This window comes from Drosophila gunungcola, unplaced genomic scaffold, assembly GCF_025200985.1.
Source record: "Drosophila gunungcola strain Sukarami unplaced genomic scaffold, Dgunungcola_SK_2 000097F, whole genome shotgun sequence".
Taxonomy (NCBI): domain Eukaryota; kingdom Metazoa; phylum Arthropoda; class Insecta; order Diptera; family Drosophilidae; genus Drosophila; species Drosophila gunungcola.
Genome location: NW_026453259.1, coordinates 158,443 through 173,732, shown reverse-complemented (window position 1 = coordinate 173,732; position 15,290 = coordinate 158,443). Strand labels below are relative to the sequence as shown.

General features: G+C 40.7%; 1 protein-coding gene and 1 long non-coding RNA gene across 6 annotated transcripts in view; one reads left to right on the top strand and one right to left on the bottom strand.

Moving 5' to 3' along the window:
• LOC128265159 (microtubule-associated protein futsch) overlaps nucleotides 1–15,290 on the bottom strand; it is a 68,719-nt gene that overhangs the window by 20,475 nt on the left and 32,954 nt on the right. For all 5 annotated transcript variants that reach the window (XM_053000993.1, XM_053000998.1, XM_053000996.1 and 2 more), the window contains one exon: nucleotides 8,290–8,388. In XM_053000993.1, the coding sequence (XP_052856953.1) occupies nucleotides 8,290–8,388 (99 nt within the window). The remainder of the gene's footprint in view (nucleotides 1–8,289; nucleotides 8,389–15,290) is intronic.
• LOC128265167 (uncharacterized) lies at nucleotides 13,782–14,888 on the top strand. Its single transcript, XR_008268812.1, has 3 exons — nucleotides 13,782–14,205; nucleotides 14,288–14,332; nucleotides 14,380–14,888. It is a non-coding gene; the product is annotated as an uncharacterized LOC128265167 (long non-coding RNA).

Sequence of the window (15,290 nt, the reverse complement as noted above, 5' to 3'; positions counted from 1 at the left end):
TATTAGTTCTTCGACATATAGTAATGGTTAAATATTTTAGAACTACAGTTTAAATTTCATCAAAATCGGAGGACTATATCATATAGCTCCCATAGTAACAATTAGAAAAAAAATACAAACAAAATTATAACTTTGCTGTTTTTAAATTTTTTATTAGTTCTTCGACATATAGTAATGGTTAAATATTTCAGAATTACGGTTTAAATTTCATCAAAATCGGACGACTATATCATATAGCTCCCATAGAAATAATAAAATTATATAAAATAACTACCTAATAATTGAGCTGCAAATCATCATTGCTTCAATGTTTTTAGACATATACGCAAGTAAATCATAATTTTAATGTTTTGAAAAATATTTAATTCTTGTAAAAGCTGCAAGGGTATATAAACTTAGGCTTGCCGAAGTTTGCTTCCTTTCTTGTTATACCCTTGCAGAGGGTATTATAATTTCAGTCAGAAGTTTGCAACGCAGTGAAGGAGACATCTCCGACCCTATTAAGTATATATATATAATTTTTTTATAATTTTTTTCATTTATTTTTCCGATTGTTCCTATGGGAGCTATATGCTTAGTCGCCCGATCCGGCTCGATCGACTTATATACTACCTGCAATAGAAAGACAACTTTTGGGAAAGTTTCATGCAGATAGCTTTAAAACTGAGAGACTAGTTTGCGAGGAAACGGACGGACAGGCGGACATGGCTAGCTCAACTCGCCTAGTGATGCTGATCAAGAATATATATACTTTATAGGGTCGGAGATGTCTCCTTCACTGCGTTGCAAACTTCTGTCTGAAATTATAATACCCTCTGCAAGGGTATAAAAAGGGTAATTTTTCGCTTATCAAGACCAGATCTATATAGCATTTCTTCAAAATTAGTAAAATTTCTTATCAATTTCTTTTTTGTGTCCCACAGCAGCAGATTTATATCGGAAATGGAGTTGGCGGGATTAGGGCAAGCGATTCCACTCTTTTGTGGGCTGACCTCCTTCCGTCAGGCCAGTCACACCGTCTGGGACCCGCAATCCCCCGCAATCCCCCGCAATCCCCCACCTAACGAATGAATGGGTAAACGGGCGGTCAGAGGTGCTGCCAGAGATGCCAGGCACGGACCTGGACTCGAGCACGCACGGCGCATCAAGTGGACTTCGATTGTCAAGAGTTGGCTTCATTGTCTCAACTACTGCTGTTGCTGTCACACTCACCGCAGCTCTCGAGGCCCAGTTGGCATGGCTAGAAATTATTTAATGAATCTTTAATTTTAATGCCCTTTAATAATGAAACCCTCAGCCTCAGTTTTGTGTTCAGGTTGTGGCGACCTTGCCGGCGACCTTGCCGGCGACCTTGGCTCCCCTCCACTCACCCCGCCTAACCACAATAATGACGATGATGATGATGATGGTGCAGATAGGGCGATGATGAGGCTTTTTCGGTCGCCCTCGTCCGAAATGGTTTTATGCGAATGCGTACGTACGTAAATTATTTACGCATTTTCCGCACTAAATAGTCGTTGACAAGCCAACTGCAAGGAGGACGAGTGGGTGCACCACCACCTCCAATTCTAGGGGCAGTGGTTAAATGTGCTCACGTACGCGTAAAAAATACAAGACAAGAGCATCGGTGGGGTGGTGCGGTGTTTGTGTTCGTGGATGGCTTGGCTTGGATTGGCTTGTATGGCTTCGTCCTGCTGTTGGCCCTGCGGCCATGTGTATCCCTTGTGCTTTTTATAAATGATAATCTCGAAGACCCAGACCGACCTGCGTATGTTTTCCTACGGCTTATATTTATCGCACGGAGCACAAAACAACGAACGCAGTGACAAATACATACATACGCGAGTATATACTATATATGCGAGTCGCGGCACTCCGTGCGTATACGCAATTTGGTAAATTTAGGTCGACTATTGCCCCAAGAGCCGACTACAACTTTTCTGCTTCTTCCCACTGTCTCTTGCTTAGGGTATAATCGTAAAAATGTTTAGTTTATAACAAAGCTATAGACGTCGCGCCTTGGGAATAAGAAACTGTAAGGCGACATTAGCATCTTGTCGCTGCCAAGTAGCCTTCACGTCAAGGTAGTCCCTGATGGGGAAAACATTAGATTGGAATGGAATATGGACTGGAATGCAATATGTTTCAACTGAAAAAGGTCTTCAAGCTTACTGTCATTTTTTTAGGAATTTCCTTTTGCGTTCTAGGCTCTGAATGTGCACTGTATTCTAAGTAGCCACCAATTGAACCCGCCTTCAAGTGGGGCACTGATCGCATAAGTTCCAAACTATATTAAGCTCCAAAGTTTATGATTTATTTTCGATCAACCTGAACTATATTGGTGGAAATTTATGAACAAGCGTTCGTCTTCCGGATTTGATTTTCCTTATAACTAACAAGAAGGAAAGCAAACTTCGGCAAGCCGAAGTTCATATACCCTTGCAGCTATTGCATTAATTAAATAATTTTGAAAACATTTAAATTATGATTTACTTGAGTATGTGCTAAAAAAAAACATTGAAACTATGATGATTTGCAGCTCAATTATTAGATAGTTATTTTATATATTTTTATTATTTCTATGGGAGCTATATGCTATAGACGTCCGATTTTGATAAAATTTATACCATAATTCTGAAATAATTAAACATTGCTATATGTCGAAGAACTAAACAAAAAATTAAACAAGAAGGAAAGCAAACTTCGGCAAGCCGAAGTTCATATACCCTTGCAGCTATTGCATTAATTAAATACTTTTGAAAACATTTAAATTATGATTTACTTGAGTATGTGCTAAAAAAAAACATTGAAACTATGATGATTTGCAGCTCAATTATTAGATAGTTATTTTATATATTTTTATTATTTCTATGGGAGCTATATGCTATAGACGTCCGATTTTGATAAAATTTAAACCATAATTCTGAAATATTAAACCATTACTAAATGTCGAAGAACTAAACAAAAAATTAAAAAACAGAAAAGTTATAATTTTTTTTCATTTATTTTTCCGATTGTTCCTATGGGAGCTATATGCTATAGTCGTCCGATTTTAATGAAATTAAAACCGTAGTTCTGAAATATTAAACCATTACTATATCTCGAAGAACTAAACAAAAAATTAAAAAACAGCAAAGTTATAATTTTTTTTCATTTATTTTTCCGATTGTTCCTATGGGAGCTATATGCTATAGTCGTCCGATTTTGATGAAATTTAAACCGTAAATCGGAAATATTTTACCAGTACTATATGTCGAAGAACTAAACAAAAAATTAAAAAACAGCAAAGTTATAATTTTTTTTCATTTATTTTTCCGATTGTTCCTATGGGAGCTATATGCTATAGTCGTCCGATCCGGCTCGTTCCGACTTATATACTACCTGCAATAGAAAGACAACTTTTGGGAAAGTTTCATGCAGATAGCTTTAAAACTGAGAGACTAGTTTGCATATAAACGGACGGACAGACGGACATGGCTAGATCGACTCTACTAGTGATGCTGATCAAGAATATATATACTTTATAGGGTCGGAAACGTCTCCTTCACTGCGTTGCAAACTTCTGACTGAAATTATAATACCCTCTGCAAGGGTATAAAAACTGAATCGTCCTTTATGGAAACAATACACTTGCCAGTAAGTTGTACCAGCACTCGCCGCCGAGTGCTTGCCACCGCAGATTTGGTTTTCAGGGGGTGAGGTGTTCACTTGAAACGTCGACAAAGTTGGCCAAGCCGCACACCCACACAAAACGAAAAGTTGCTGAAAAGTGCTTAAAGCCAAGCCGCCGGGCAGGCTCCGTTCCCCACTTAACTTAATAGCAAACGGAAGCGGGAGAGGACCCAGTCGGGCTTAAATTACGAGCCAGGGAATAGCAGGCCAGGATTCTGTCCGCACCTCGTGCCAAACTGGCCAACATGGCGGCAGATTAAGCGTTAATAACTGCACCCGTGGCCAGAGTTACCAACTTTTTTTCTCGAAACAAAAAGCGAAATGGGAAAAAAAAATTTGCATAACAACAGCAGCTGGAAACTTTGGGTGTTTTATGATTTCGTTTTTTTCTGATCTTTTTGTTTGGCTGCAATAAAACTACAGTTACAGGCTGCGACGGTCAGTCCTTCTTGAGCTTTTCCACCCGTTTTTACCCACCGCCATGAACCTAACTCTTCAACACAGTTGGAAAAAGTTTACTGTCAAACCAGCGCGCACGTGTTAAATAAAGTTTTCAATGACCTTTAGCGCCCTTTTTATTTCGAGCTTCGCCGAAAAACAAGGAAGTCTTCCAAATTTAATAATTAGGCAACTCATTGAGATTAAATTTAAGACTGCTTATAGCCTCAGTGACTAGTTTCTAAATAATAACAACAATTAAATTTAGTTTTTTGTATCGCTAATCCAAATACTGTTTTTAAATCGTATAATTGAGCAACCCTGTTCTACATAAACCTCGTTAATATACACTTGTTTACCAGTCCCATGTTGATTCCTCAACTAATTATGTATTTTTGGAAGAGTCAGAGAATGAGACAAATGTGCACTGATGGTCCCGAGTTTCGTGTAAAAACACATTAATAATCTACACCCATTTGATAGTTCTGTAGCTCACAGATGGTCAGTGGATGGCCAGGCCATTCTGTCCTGTCAGGTTATCCCCCTTAGCTGATAAATTATGTATACTAACACTGTGCATATTCATGTAGCTGTTAATTTCCCACGGCTCATCTTGGAGTTCGCCACCACCCCCGAGCTGAGCTCCTGATTGCCCAAACGCCTTTATTGGCTGCACTTATCCCGGCCTGTCAGCATGGCCATATTTATAAACTTCCAGTGCACTAATCCCTGGGAATTATGATGATAGTTTAATTAGCGGTTTCAGCTGCATTGCAAAAAAAGGAGGGTGAGTGTACACGTACCAGCCAGTCATATCAATGGCAGCCAGCCAGGAGGGATGCCACCAGCACTGGCATCATTAATCAGGGCACTTAATATGCCTGAATTTTCTCTGGTTACGTAAATGTGGATGGACTTGGGGCAATCGGAACACTCGGGTTTCGGGACGGCGAGGAGAGATATGCTCCTGTTGAACAAAGCCAATAACATGTTATTAACGTCAGGCGGCCATGTTTTCTCATTTTTCCTTCCGGCCATATTCAAAAGGATGCGGCGCGAAGAGTCTCCTCGCTGATATTAATTGATGCCCTGTCAACAATGCGGGTAACCATTCCGGGCGCTGGAAGGCAGGCGCAGACACTCCTTTATCTACGCCAGCCATGGACGCTGCTTCTCGCTCTGCATCATTATTGTTTATTTGCTTATCGCTGCTGGACCAGTTTTCCCACCTACACATTCCACTTTCCCTTTCTCCCATACGCAAATCATGTGAAAAACCAACAAGAAAAAACCCTATAGTCAAGTGACTGGACTATTAGATACCCCTTACATAGCTTATAAGTTTCATAATAAATAAATATACCCCCAGAAAATAATCACTACAAAAAGCATCATTGTAAATATCCAAGAAGTAATGTTTTGCTAATGGTTCAATTTGAATACATTTTGCGTGTCTCGATCGATATGACCGAATATAACACGCCAAATAATTCGCCTTTAACATATTTAATTGTGACATAAAAGAGTTTCGAAATTGGTGATCCCTAGAGTTTTTTTTTAACTTGCGCTGCGTATCTAGAATCTAAATGTTAAAAATTTGGGAGCTTTTATAGTTTTATCTCGACGTTTATACGGACGGACGCTTCCTTCTACCACTAACATATATTTCAACGGGTATACAAATTGAATGTTTGTGTGTCAGTCTGGTAGTCTGCCTTTGCTATTTGCCTAACTGCCGTCTCTTTCGGCCGCCATATAGCCGTCTTGTTCTCCGACTGAATTATGCATGAGCCGCCACATGGCCATTGTCAATGCGGCCTTCTAGGCACGCCTGTATGCGTGACTCCCACTCACTTTCCAACTCATTCCCCTCATATATACACTCGTATATCCTTATTTTCAAATAATTGTGTGTAGGCACTGCACGGACGGACTTTATCTTTCTATCAATTTTGCATACGTTTTATCTCGAGAATTTGTATGGCTTTTGAGGTTAGGTTGGGTCGAGATACGGCTTTGGCGTCCTATTGTGCCACGCCTTCTCATCAGCCCATCTTTTCATTGCTTATGTGGGATTCAGCTTAGGCACGATAAGAATGTGTCTAAATCCCCACATAATCCTAAGAGCGGGTTTAACAAAAGGTACGTATGCGGGAGACTTGGGGAATAGTAGGTTCGAAGGGAGATAAGGTTTGGCGAGTGTACATGCAAAATAACGGGCAAATTTCAGGCCCCGAAAATTCAAAAACACCTTAACGAGAAGGAAAGTGGAATGACGAGTAGACGACTGAGACGACTGAGTAGATACATAGTTAAAATAGCAAGCAACGAGTTACGAGATCACGGTTAGAGCACGAAGAGAATATATGAAATTATATTCGATTTCTGCAATACTTGTCCGTCTAGGAAAACACTTATGTAAATATGAGAACAAAGGGTTTTATTCCTTCTTGCATCCTGTTGGCAAAAAATGCCGTTTTTTTTTTTTTTTCTAATCAAGGAGGAATTTGTTACTCTGAAGACTCGTGGGGTCGATTTCTTGATGGGATGGGCTTTTAAAGCTAGCAAACTTTGAGCGTCCAACGAGGAAAGTTAAATAAACTGGATCAAGTTTAGTTTTAGGTGCTAATGAGGTTGAGGGTCAGTGTCAGCTTCAGGCCAACTTAGGGCATAACTTTGTGACGAAAGAGCAGTTGGGTGTTCATGAATTATGCGAATGCTTACAAATGTCTGTCAGTAGAGAAACCCGTTCCTTGGCAAGTTTGAGAAGTCTATCTGCTCCAAAGGCAGCCGGGCATTCAGGTGGACAATTTGGACACCGCCATTCTATTATAAAAGGGTCGTCGGGAAACTGAAAATTTTGGGCGAGCACAACGCGCCCGGCGAAGCGAGTGCATTCTGTGCATTCTCAATCGCGCCTCAAGTGCGCCTACCTATCACCTGCCTGCGCTCCTCCGACGCTCTGGTTATGCTTATGGCTGTTGCACCATCATTATTGGGCTTTGGACCGCTTTGTGGCGGTGCCACTTGAGAATTTTGTTTGAGTAGTTTCGAGTAGGGTGAGAACAAGTGGATGGAACGCAAACAAAATGCGATGGCGAATGCAAATGCAAATGGAAAATGAAAAATCCACTGGCGCTGCCAACTTTTTCTCATCCGGACAATGGCTGAATAGAGGGCATTGAGCGCAGGTGTTGCACTTAGCATGTCCTTCAAGGACAACGCCTCGGCAAGAGCCGCAAACAAGAGGCCAGCTAAGAATAAGAACGGGCCTTATCGCTGCCAGGACATGGCCGTCTCAAGCGTACTATAGTTAAAATGAAAAAAGATGTCTTACGCTGGAGTCTTGAGAAGTCAAAAGTATGTGTACTAATTGTTTGGGGAACTATTAAATCAGAGTGAGATGTACACATGAGAAACTGCTCAATTCTATTTTGCGCTGTTAACAAATGCTTTTTAAAAGGCTGCACATTTTCTTTTGAAGCGTATTTTCAAGGAATATAAATACTTTAAAGATGTTTCGACTCTGACTGAATCTATAAGGCGAATTCAAGACTGCAAGATTTTTCGGAAATGACGAGGCTTAACAGGACTAGAAGGATGGAAGCACATCCCAATCATCTCCAAAGCAAGTCAACGAAGTGGGTAAATAGAGCAGCGAGTCTCGCGGATGCGGGACTTGGTTTATGCAGCGGCAGCCACTTGAGTGCGTTTCAACAGCGTTTAATATTAATCCGCAAAGACAACAGTGGCGCCAGCAGGCTTTTTGTTGCTCCTGTCGATGGCAATGACGATGGCGATGATGATGATAATGATGATGATGATGATTTTGCTGTTGTTGCACTTGGGCAAATGAAAATGCAGCCTCTCGTTAGCAGCTTTTGGGCTCAGATTTATCACAAAAGCCAAAACAACAAAGAAGTCGAACAACAAAGCATGAAAGCGTTGAGCTTTCGGCTTTGTGCCTTCAATTGTTGTTCATCTGAGCCCTCCTCTCTCTAACTGTTGTGAACTGACAATTGTCATAATAATTCGTTGGAATAACTTTTGTAATTTGCCACAGCTCATTTGTTGCATGGATTTGATGATCTCTAAATAGCACAGCGATTGCCAAACCGGTTTTGCTAATTGAATTTGCCATGCAAAATATACAGCTGCAAGGACAGGTTCTCCACTTACCGTGACGAGCCTCCTCGCCCTCGGGCGCATGCTGTGTAATTGTATTGAGCTCCTCTTCCAAGTCGACGTGACAATCGGAAACGTCCCAGGAGAGGAAACCTGCAAGGAAACAAAGTAAAATAGCATTAAAAAAGAGGTCAAGAGTTAATAACTAAAAGTCAATCAAACCGTAAATTAAATCACAAAGTTACTGTAGTTTTCATCAATACCCTGTGTTACTGCGAGTATATAATTCCAATGAGGAACGTGATTGTATCGAAATTATTGTAGAGATCATTCTGTTTATTTTGGGGCCATTTATCACTCTACACATTAGTGCTGTGTAATTATGTGCAATGTTCGCTGTTTTGATAAATTGTCAGCGCGGGGGTCAAAAAAAAAAAGAACGAGGACGGGGAATGGCCGAGGTCGCATTACGCATACGCCCCGAATGACTGGACTAGACGCACCCCGAACGCCTTTTGATATTTGTTTGGCCTGCTGTTGTAGCTGTGTATTATGTCATTTAGCAAACAAATTAAGTCAGCAGTCCGACTTTCGTCGCAAGGCACACAGATCTCAGGAGGGCGTGGCCCGGCCCCTGGCCCCATCATGCTCAAGTCAGCTTTTCAAAATTTTCACATTTTCGCCTGGCCTTTCGTTCCGTGCTCCTGTTCGTGGGCTAAATTTCATTAATGCGTATGCAACGCGGCATGAAAAGCTCGACGGGCACAACCAGGGGCGTTGTGTTTACCGAATTATTTTTGGGGCACTTTGAAGCTCAGGCTTAAAGCCCTATGTGACAGGTTGAAGAGTATGGTGTCTGGATGTCTGCGAGATCTGGCAGATTGTAAAGTATCCCTAAGTCCCTTGAAAATTTAATGAACATGAAGACTCTGACATCGATGTGGGGAAACGATATTCAAACGATGCCTTAATGAGTGCTTAACTTCCTCGTCAGATGCAAATGAAGTGCTTTTCGGCGGCAATGCTGTTGGCATGCAACATCATTTAATGGTTTCAGATCATCGGCCAGGTGGAAAAGGGAAGGCACTGGCTCGAGCCTAAGCCAGAAAAATATAACAATATTACCCTCCCAACCGCCGCCTGTCACCGCTCACTGCGGCAATTTGCACAAATGGCTGGCAACAGCAACAAAAGCGGCTAAAAAAGTGAACTCGAGCCATAAAAACGTAAAGTCTTAACACTTTTTCAACCAGCGCGCACACACACACACACTCGCATACACACAATAAGGCCAGATTCAGTCAGGATCAGGACATTGTGTGGGTAAACAAAAAGGAAAGCGAAGAATAAAGCGGAGGCAGCAGGAGGCACCGAGAAAAAGGGGCAGACGGCAGTCAAAAGCGCCTACAGCGATTGCACAAAAATAATGAGGAAGCGCCCAGGATATGCGACGCCAACATATATATAGTATACACATATATATGGAAGGAATATATGCGATAGGATCCTTCTCTCATGCTCGTTTAAGCAATCATCGAGCGAATGAAGCCACTTGGAGCGGAGAAGAAAAACAGCGGAAACGCTTCAGAAACCGAATTCGAGTCCAAGTCAGAACCTCCCACGCTTATTTAGTATTTATGCGTTAATATCTGTGTATAAGACTTCAACTTACCCATTTCAAGGACCACACTCGACTCGACGCTTATTTATTTATATTTAAATTTTTGTTTAACCCTCAAACCTTCTCTTGAAGTAAGCTTTCTTTCAGACAAACTAGTTTATTCAAGGATATTAAAATTACAGTTACTTAAGGGTGACCTGCTTTAAAATACAAATTTAATTATTTTGTCACCACTATGAATTTGGAGGATAATTAGTCACATCATAACAAAAAAGTAAAAAAGGAAATTTATTTCTTTACCTTAAGAATATTAAATGACACTTTTATGTATGGACAAAACCCAAAATGATATAAACAAAAATAAAATCTGCATTTTTTAATTTTTATGGAATAATAGTACGCAAAATAGACAAATAATGTTGGAGAAAAATTAAGTTTATATTGTTTTATTGTACATTTTTGTTCAATCTCAACGAAATTTGTCAGAACATTTCACCATTTAAAATAAGTTTTCATAACCTGTTGTTCAATTTGGGATGTGTGCCAGTTTAGGTACTGCATATCTGATTATTTCGAGGTTAAGTTACGGCCTTTGCTATTCGGAGGACCTATGTGTTATCTCTAACCAATCTCATATTTTCCGCATCCCCACACACAGACGATGTCGCAGGATTCGATACAGCCGAGGGCCCTGTGATTCCGATTCCGATTCCCTCACCCATTAGCCAGTGAACTCGCTGCGATTGAGTGCCCGACAGCCAGGTAATCGAATGCAGACGTGACAGACAGACAGACATCTGTTTCCTGTGTCCTACGTCCCCCGTCTACCCATCCCAACATCCTCTGAAGCCCCGCCACCTGAATTTTCCTTTTCGTGACGCCGCTTCCGCTTGCCATGGATGATTACTGATAGGCGCCTTGACTACGACTACTACCTCTTTCCACCGCCGCTTGCTGCTTGCCCCTCTTGTTTGCAGCAAATAGTTGCATAATTCTGGGCGCCCCCTCTAAAAGCCACTATGTTGCATGGGCGGCGAGGGAAGGAAGGGCGGAGAGTAGTGTTGATTTTGATGTAGCTAAAAAGCCACTTGACGTTGTTCGTTCGCTCGCTGTTGCCGAGTCCTTGAAGCCAGTAAAGCAGCAAAGCGCGTTGAAAAAGTTTGCATAGCCAAATGAATGCTCTTCTTCGCCAGCCAGAAAAAGAGGGGCAGAAAGTGCAACTGTTCGAGGGGCGCAACTGGCGAAAAGAGGCTAAAATGTTTGGAAATGCATAAATAAACACATTAAAAAGAAATTAAGCACTTGCACCCATTAACTGCGTATTGAATGAAGTGGATGGCGAGGAAAAACAAGCTCAAGATGAAGATGAACCTCAAGGGGAAGGGCGTACTTAAATGGGCAGGAGAAGGAGGGACTACAGCTGAAAGACATACCAGAGTTGGGTGAAAAGTAGAAAACAGAGAGACCATAACAATTAAAACGAATCGAAAGCAAAGTAAACGAGGCGCAGAAAATAACTGACTTCACGGCTCGGATGGGAGTCCTTTGTTGTGACAGCCCTGTAGATGGCCAGGCCAACAGACGAGGAAAAGGAGGGCCAAAAGAAGGGTCGACAGTGAAAACAATGCTGCGCCTGATTGCCCCGAGCAGATAAGACGAGCCTGATGAGCCGAGACACACGGACACGGACGCGGACAAAAACATCGAACATTGGACACGATGCGAACGCAGCGATATGTATACTGCGATAAGAATTGTAATTAATTTAAACAGGGCAAAGGCGATACGGAGAACGAGGGAAAGGGAAAAAAAGCCGATTTAAAAAAAAACTGTTCACTCAAAGAAGGTCGATAAAACGATATCAGAAGGACTGATCCCTTAAGGTATAACACTTCCTCTCACACGTACATAGCTCTTAAATACATAGGCGTACCAAAGAGCTTAAAAGTTGGTAACACAGTTGGGGATAAATCACTAACAGCATAAAGAAGCATCAAGTATCCGGTTTTATGTCTCATTTACAGTAAGAACTACATCCCATTTATATTTATATTTCTCAGAAAATAAAGAGACAACAATAATCCATGATTAACGAATTTAGCAATAAAAATTCATTAAAACAGGACAGAGGCGAGACGCAGGACGAATACAAATGTTGAGGTCGATAAAACGCCATCAGAAGGACTGGCCAATTCCTATTTAATAGCGTATGTGTACCAAAAAGGTTTTGTAAATAGTTGGTAACATAGTTGGGGATACATTACTCACAACATGATGCATATCTTGATCAGCATTACATATTCAGTTGTATAACTCATTAACAGTATGTAAGTACTACAAAAGAATAATATTTGAAAGAAAATTAAGAACTCACAATAATATTTGATCAACAGATTTATCTGATGCTAGTAGGCCTATAATATGCCCCCAGCCTTGCCTGCTTCCTACGTTTTATCCATTGAGAATTGCGTCATGTCAGCACATGCGTCATTATCTAAGGTTCCCATACCATAGTCCTTTACTTCCCAGACACCATCGCGTTCACTGCTGAGTCATGTCTAACTTTGGTCACTCCAGCCAACACCCTGTCCTGTGCTGCCATACATGATGAATGCTCAATATATTTTCAAGTGGTGTTCCCCTAATGGCTAATCAATGTTTATGGGTTTTCCACTACGCTACAAAATAGCGGACAACAAAAACAAAATTTGTGTGTGCAGGCCAAACCAAACGAGGCCAAATGATTGGACACTGTTTTTGGCAAATATGAAATACAAATGCGAAAATTAGTTGGGCGGCTGGTGAGGCGGGAAAAACTAACAAATTTTCGACGAGCACGAGGCTCTTTACCATATATGTATGTGCCATATAAATATTGCAGTAGCTCACAAAAGCCCCAAGAAAGTACCAATATGTGTATATATGCCGGTGATGCACAATGCGGTGGAGGAAGTGCGAGCGAGTCTCGCATAATTTATGTCACTTTATCGATTTACCCAATACACGACCAGCACTATCAAACAAAGGGAGGAAAGGAGATTTTTGCAGAGCCGACGAACTCTTTTCACATTTTATAGCCCTGCATAAATTGCTCATAAATGTTTCCCTGCCACGTGCGGTTGCAGCATTGGGGGATTGGCGGTTCTGGGCTGTAACCTGCCACCTACCACCTACCCGAAAATAAATCCGAAAATTCTATTATCTCCGCATGCGGGCGATGGCTCTTCTACAGAAATTTCATTCTTCGAAATTCACCTTCCACCCGCTGCGGTCCAGGGTCATTCAATTCCGAGCCCAGTTTTCCGCTGTGGGCGTCTTTTTGACTGCTTCTGACAGAAAATCCAACAAATTCAAGAAGGCTAGCAAACTGCGACCAGGCGAGAGTTCCATACCCTTCCAGTTACCAAATGAAATTGGTTGGATGGCACCATAAACGGAAATCTTTGGAGTTTCAAGCAAGTTTCTAAACGGCAATATATAGTTACTTGGTTTTCTTTTCAGGTCCAGTAATTTTCCTAATTACAACCAAAGGAAAATATATTGAAGGTCGATAAATAAAAACCAACAAATTAAGTTTAACCTTTGACACGCTATAACCTAACTATAATGCTTCCTTCCCAATGGTACAAAAATTGGAGGGAAGGGCAAAACTATGAGTAGTTCACAGTTCGCATTGCGATCCGATTGTGGGATTCATTCTCGCTCCGGAGAATTTCTGAACACCAGGCTTCCTTTTCGCCATAAATCACAACACTTTGCATACAGAAGCGGAATGGTATGGAATGGAATGGACAGAGCGCAATCCCTTCACTCCATATCGCAGCATATCTCCTGCCACATGTCACGCCTGCCGCCATCCACCGCCTCTTTCCCTATATATAGTAGCTGCCTGGTTCACCTCAGTTTGTTTATATTTCTTCGATTTTACTGCCAGCAGAGTGAGCAAATAGAAACGAAAAAAAAAACCGAAAAAAGGAAACATTTCTGACACAGACTTGAGCCAGTCACAATGACTGCACATGAGTTTTCCCCATTAAAAGCAGAAAAAACTACAATTTTTCCCTGCTACTGCAGTTTTCCCCGCGATTAACTAAAAATAAATTTTCATTTTTCCGCAGGCCGTGCAAATGAACAATTTTTGCGTATGACAACAGACGGGAATCAACGCGACCCGCGCAGCCCTCGAGATTCAAGTTTACTAAAGATGGCTAAAAATAATTCACCCGGCAGATAAACTCGAGGTCTTGCATATATGTATCCTGCTTTGTTTGCTTTGAAGTCTCAAAAAGCAAGAGATATTTAAATATTATTATTTTATATACACAGCTTTGATCAGCAGAACTATCAGGGTAGGTACCAGAGTACTTACTCTTGGACCAATAAGTAAACCCAATGAGTCGGATATTAATATGCATTTTCCTTCCCTTGCAGAGAGTATTTCAACTTCGGAAGTAACGTGTAAATGCTGAGTTTCCGGTAAGAAAAAATGCATTTGAAACAAAACGCATTACAATTTGAATTAGTTTAAGTGAGTTTATGGTGTGGGAAGTTTGAGTCCCAAATTCCGTGTAACAGTACGATGCCATGTATTATAATACCTACCCTGCTCTACTTTAATTCAATTTGCATTTGCAACTTTTGCAATTGCCCTTTGGAAACGGAACGTAAACAGCTATTGATAATTGCTGTGCACTGTGGGGATGTGCGTGTGCACTTGGCTGCCACCTCAGTTGTTTGCGCTTACCGGTCCTTATTGTTTGTTACTAATTACATAATTGCAAATATCTCCCGACAAGCAACATGGCAACAGCAGCTTGTGTGTTTGCTGCCTGGCTTATCCTTTAATACCATCAAAAACTAAATAATGAATGAGCGGGATTTACTATCGACAGATAATTCCAGATATTGATTGCGGATTGAACGTCACTCAAACATTTTCGTTCTAGCGGAAACTCAAAGGAACATGTATATTCATAACGCAAAACACAAAATACTAATCCCTTTTATTTGAACAACTTGTAAATTGAAACAAAAAAAGAAGCAAGCCTAAACGACTATATGTCGAATTGAATGCATGTTTGTTAAAATATTTGAAGTTTAATCGATTTTCCAATAAATATTTTTTATTATTGAAAATGTATTTTTAAAATTGTAAAAAACATGTGTGTATATGTTAAAATATAAATAAGTTATGTCGACTTTTATATTATTTAATTGTTCATTCTATAAGAGCTATATGATATAATCCTCCGATTTATTATAAAATTTAAAACCAATTAAAAGAAGTCTTTTGGAAAGATGGATGAAAATAGCTTTAAAACTAAGAGACTGGTTTTCGTAGTTGGCAATTTTTGCCTGAAACTATAAGCTCTGCTAGGTTTTGAAAACTGTTTCCCTAATGGTATCTGATAACGTACAGCCTACTCCAGCATAG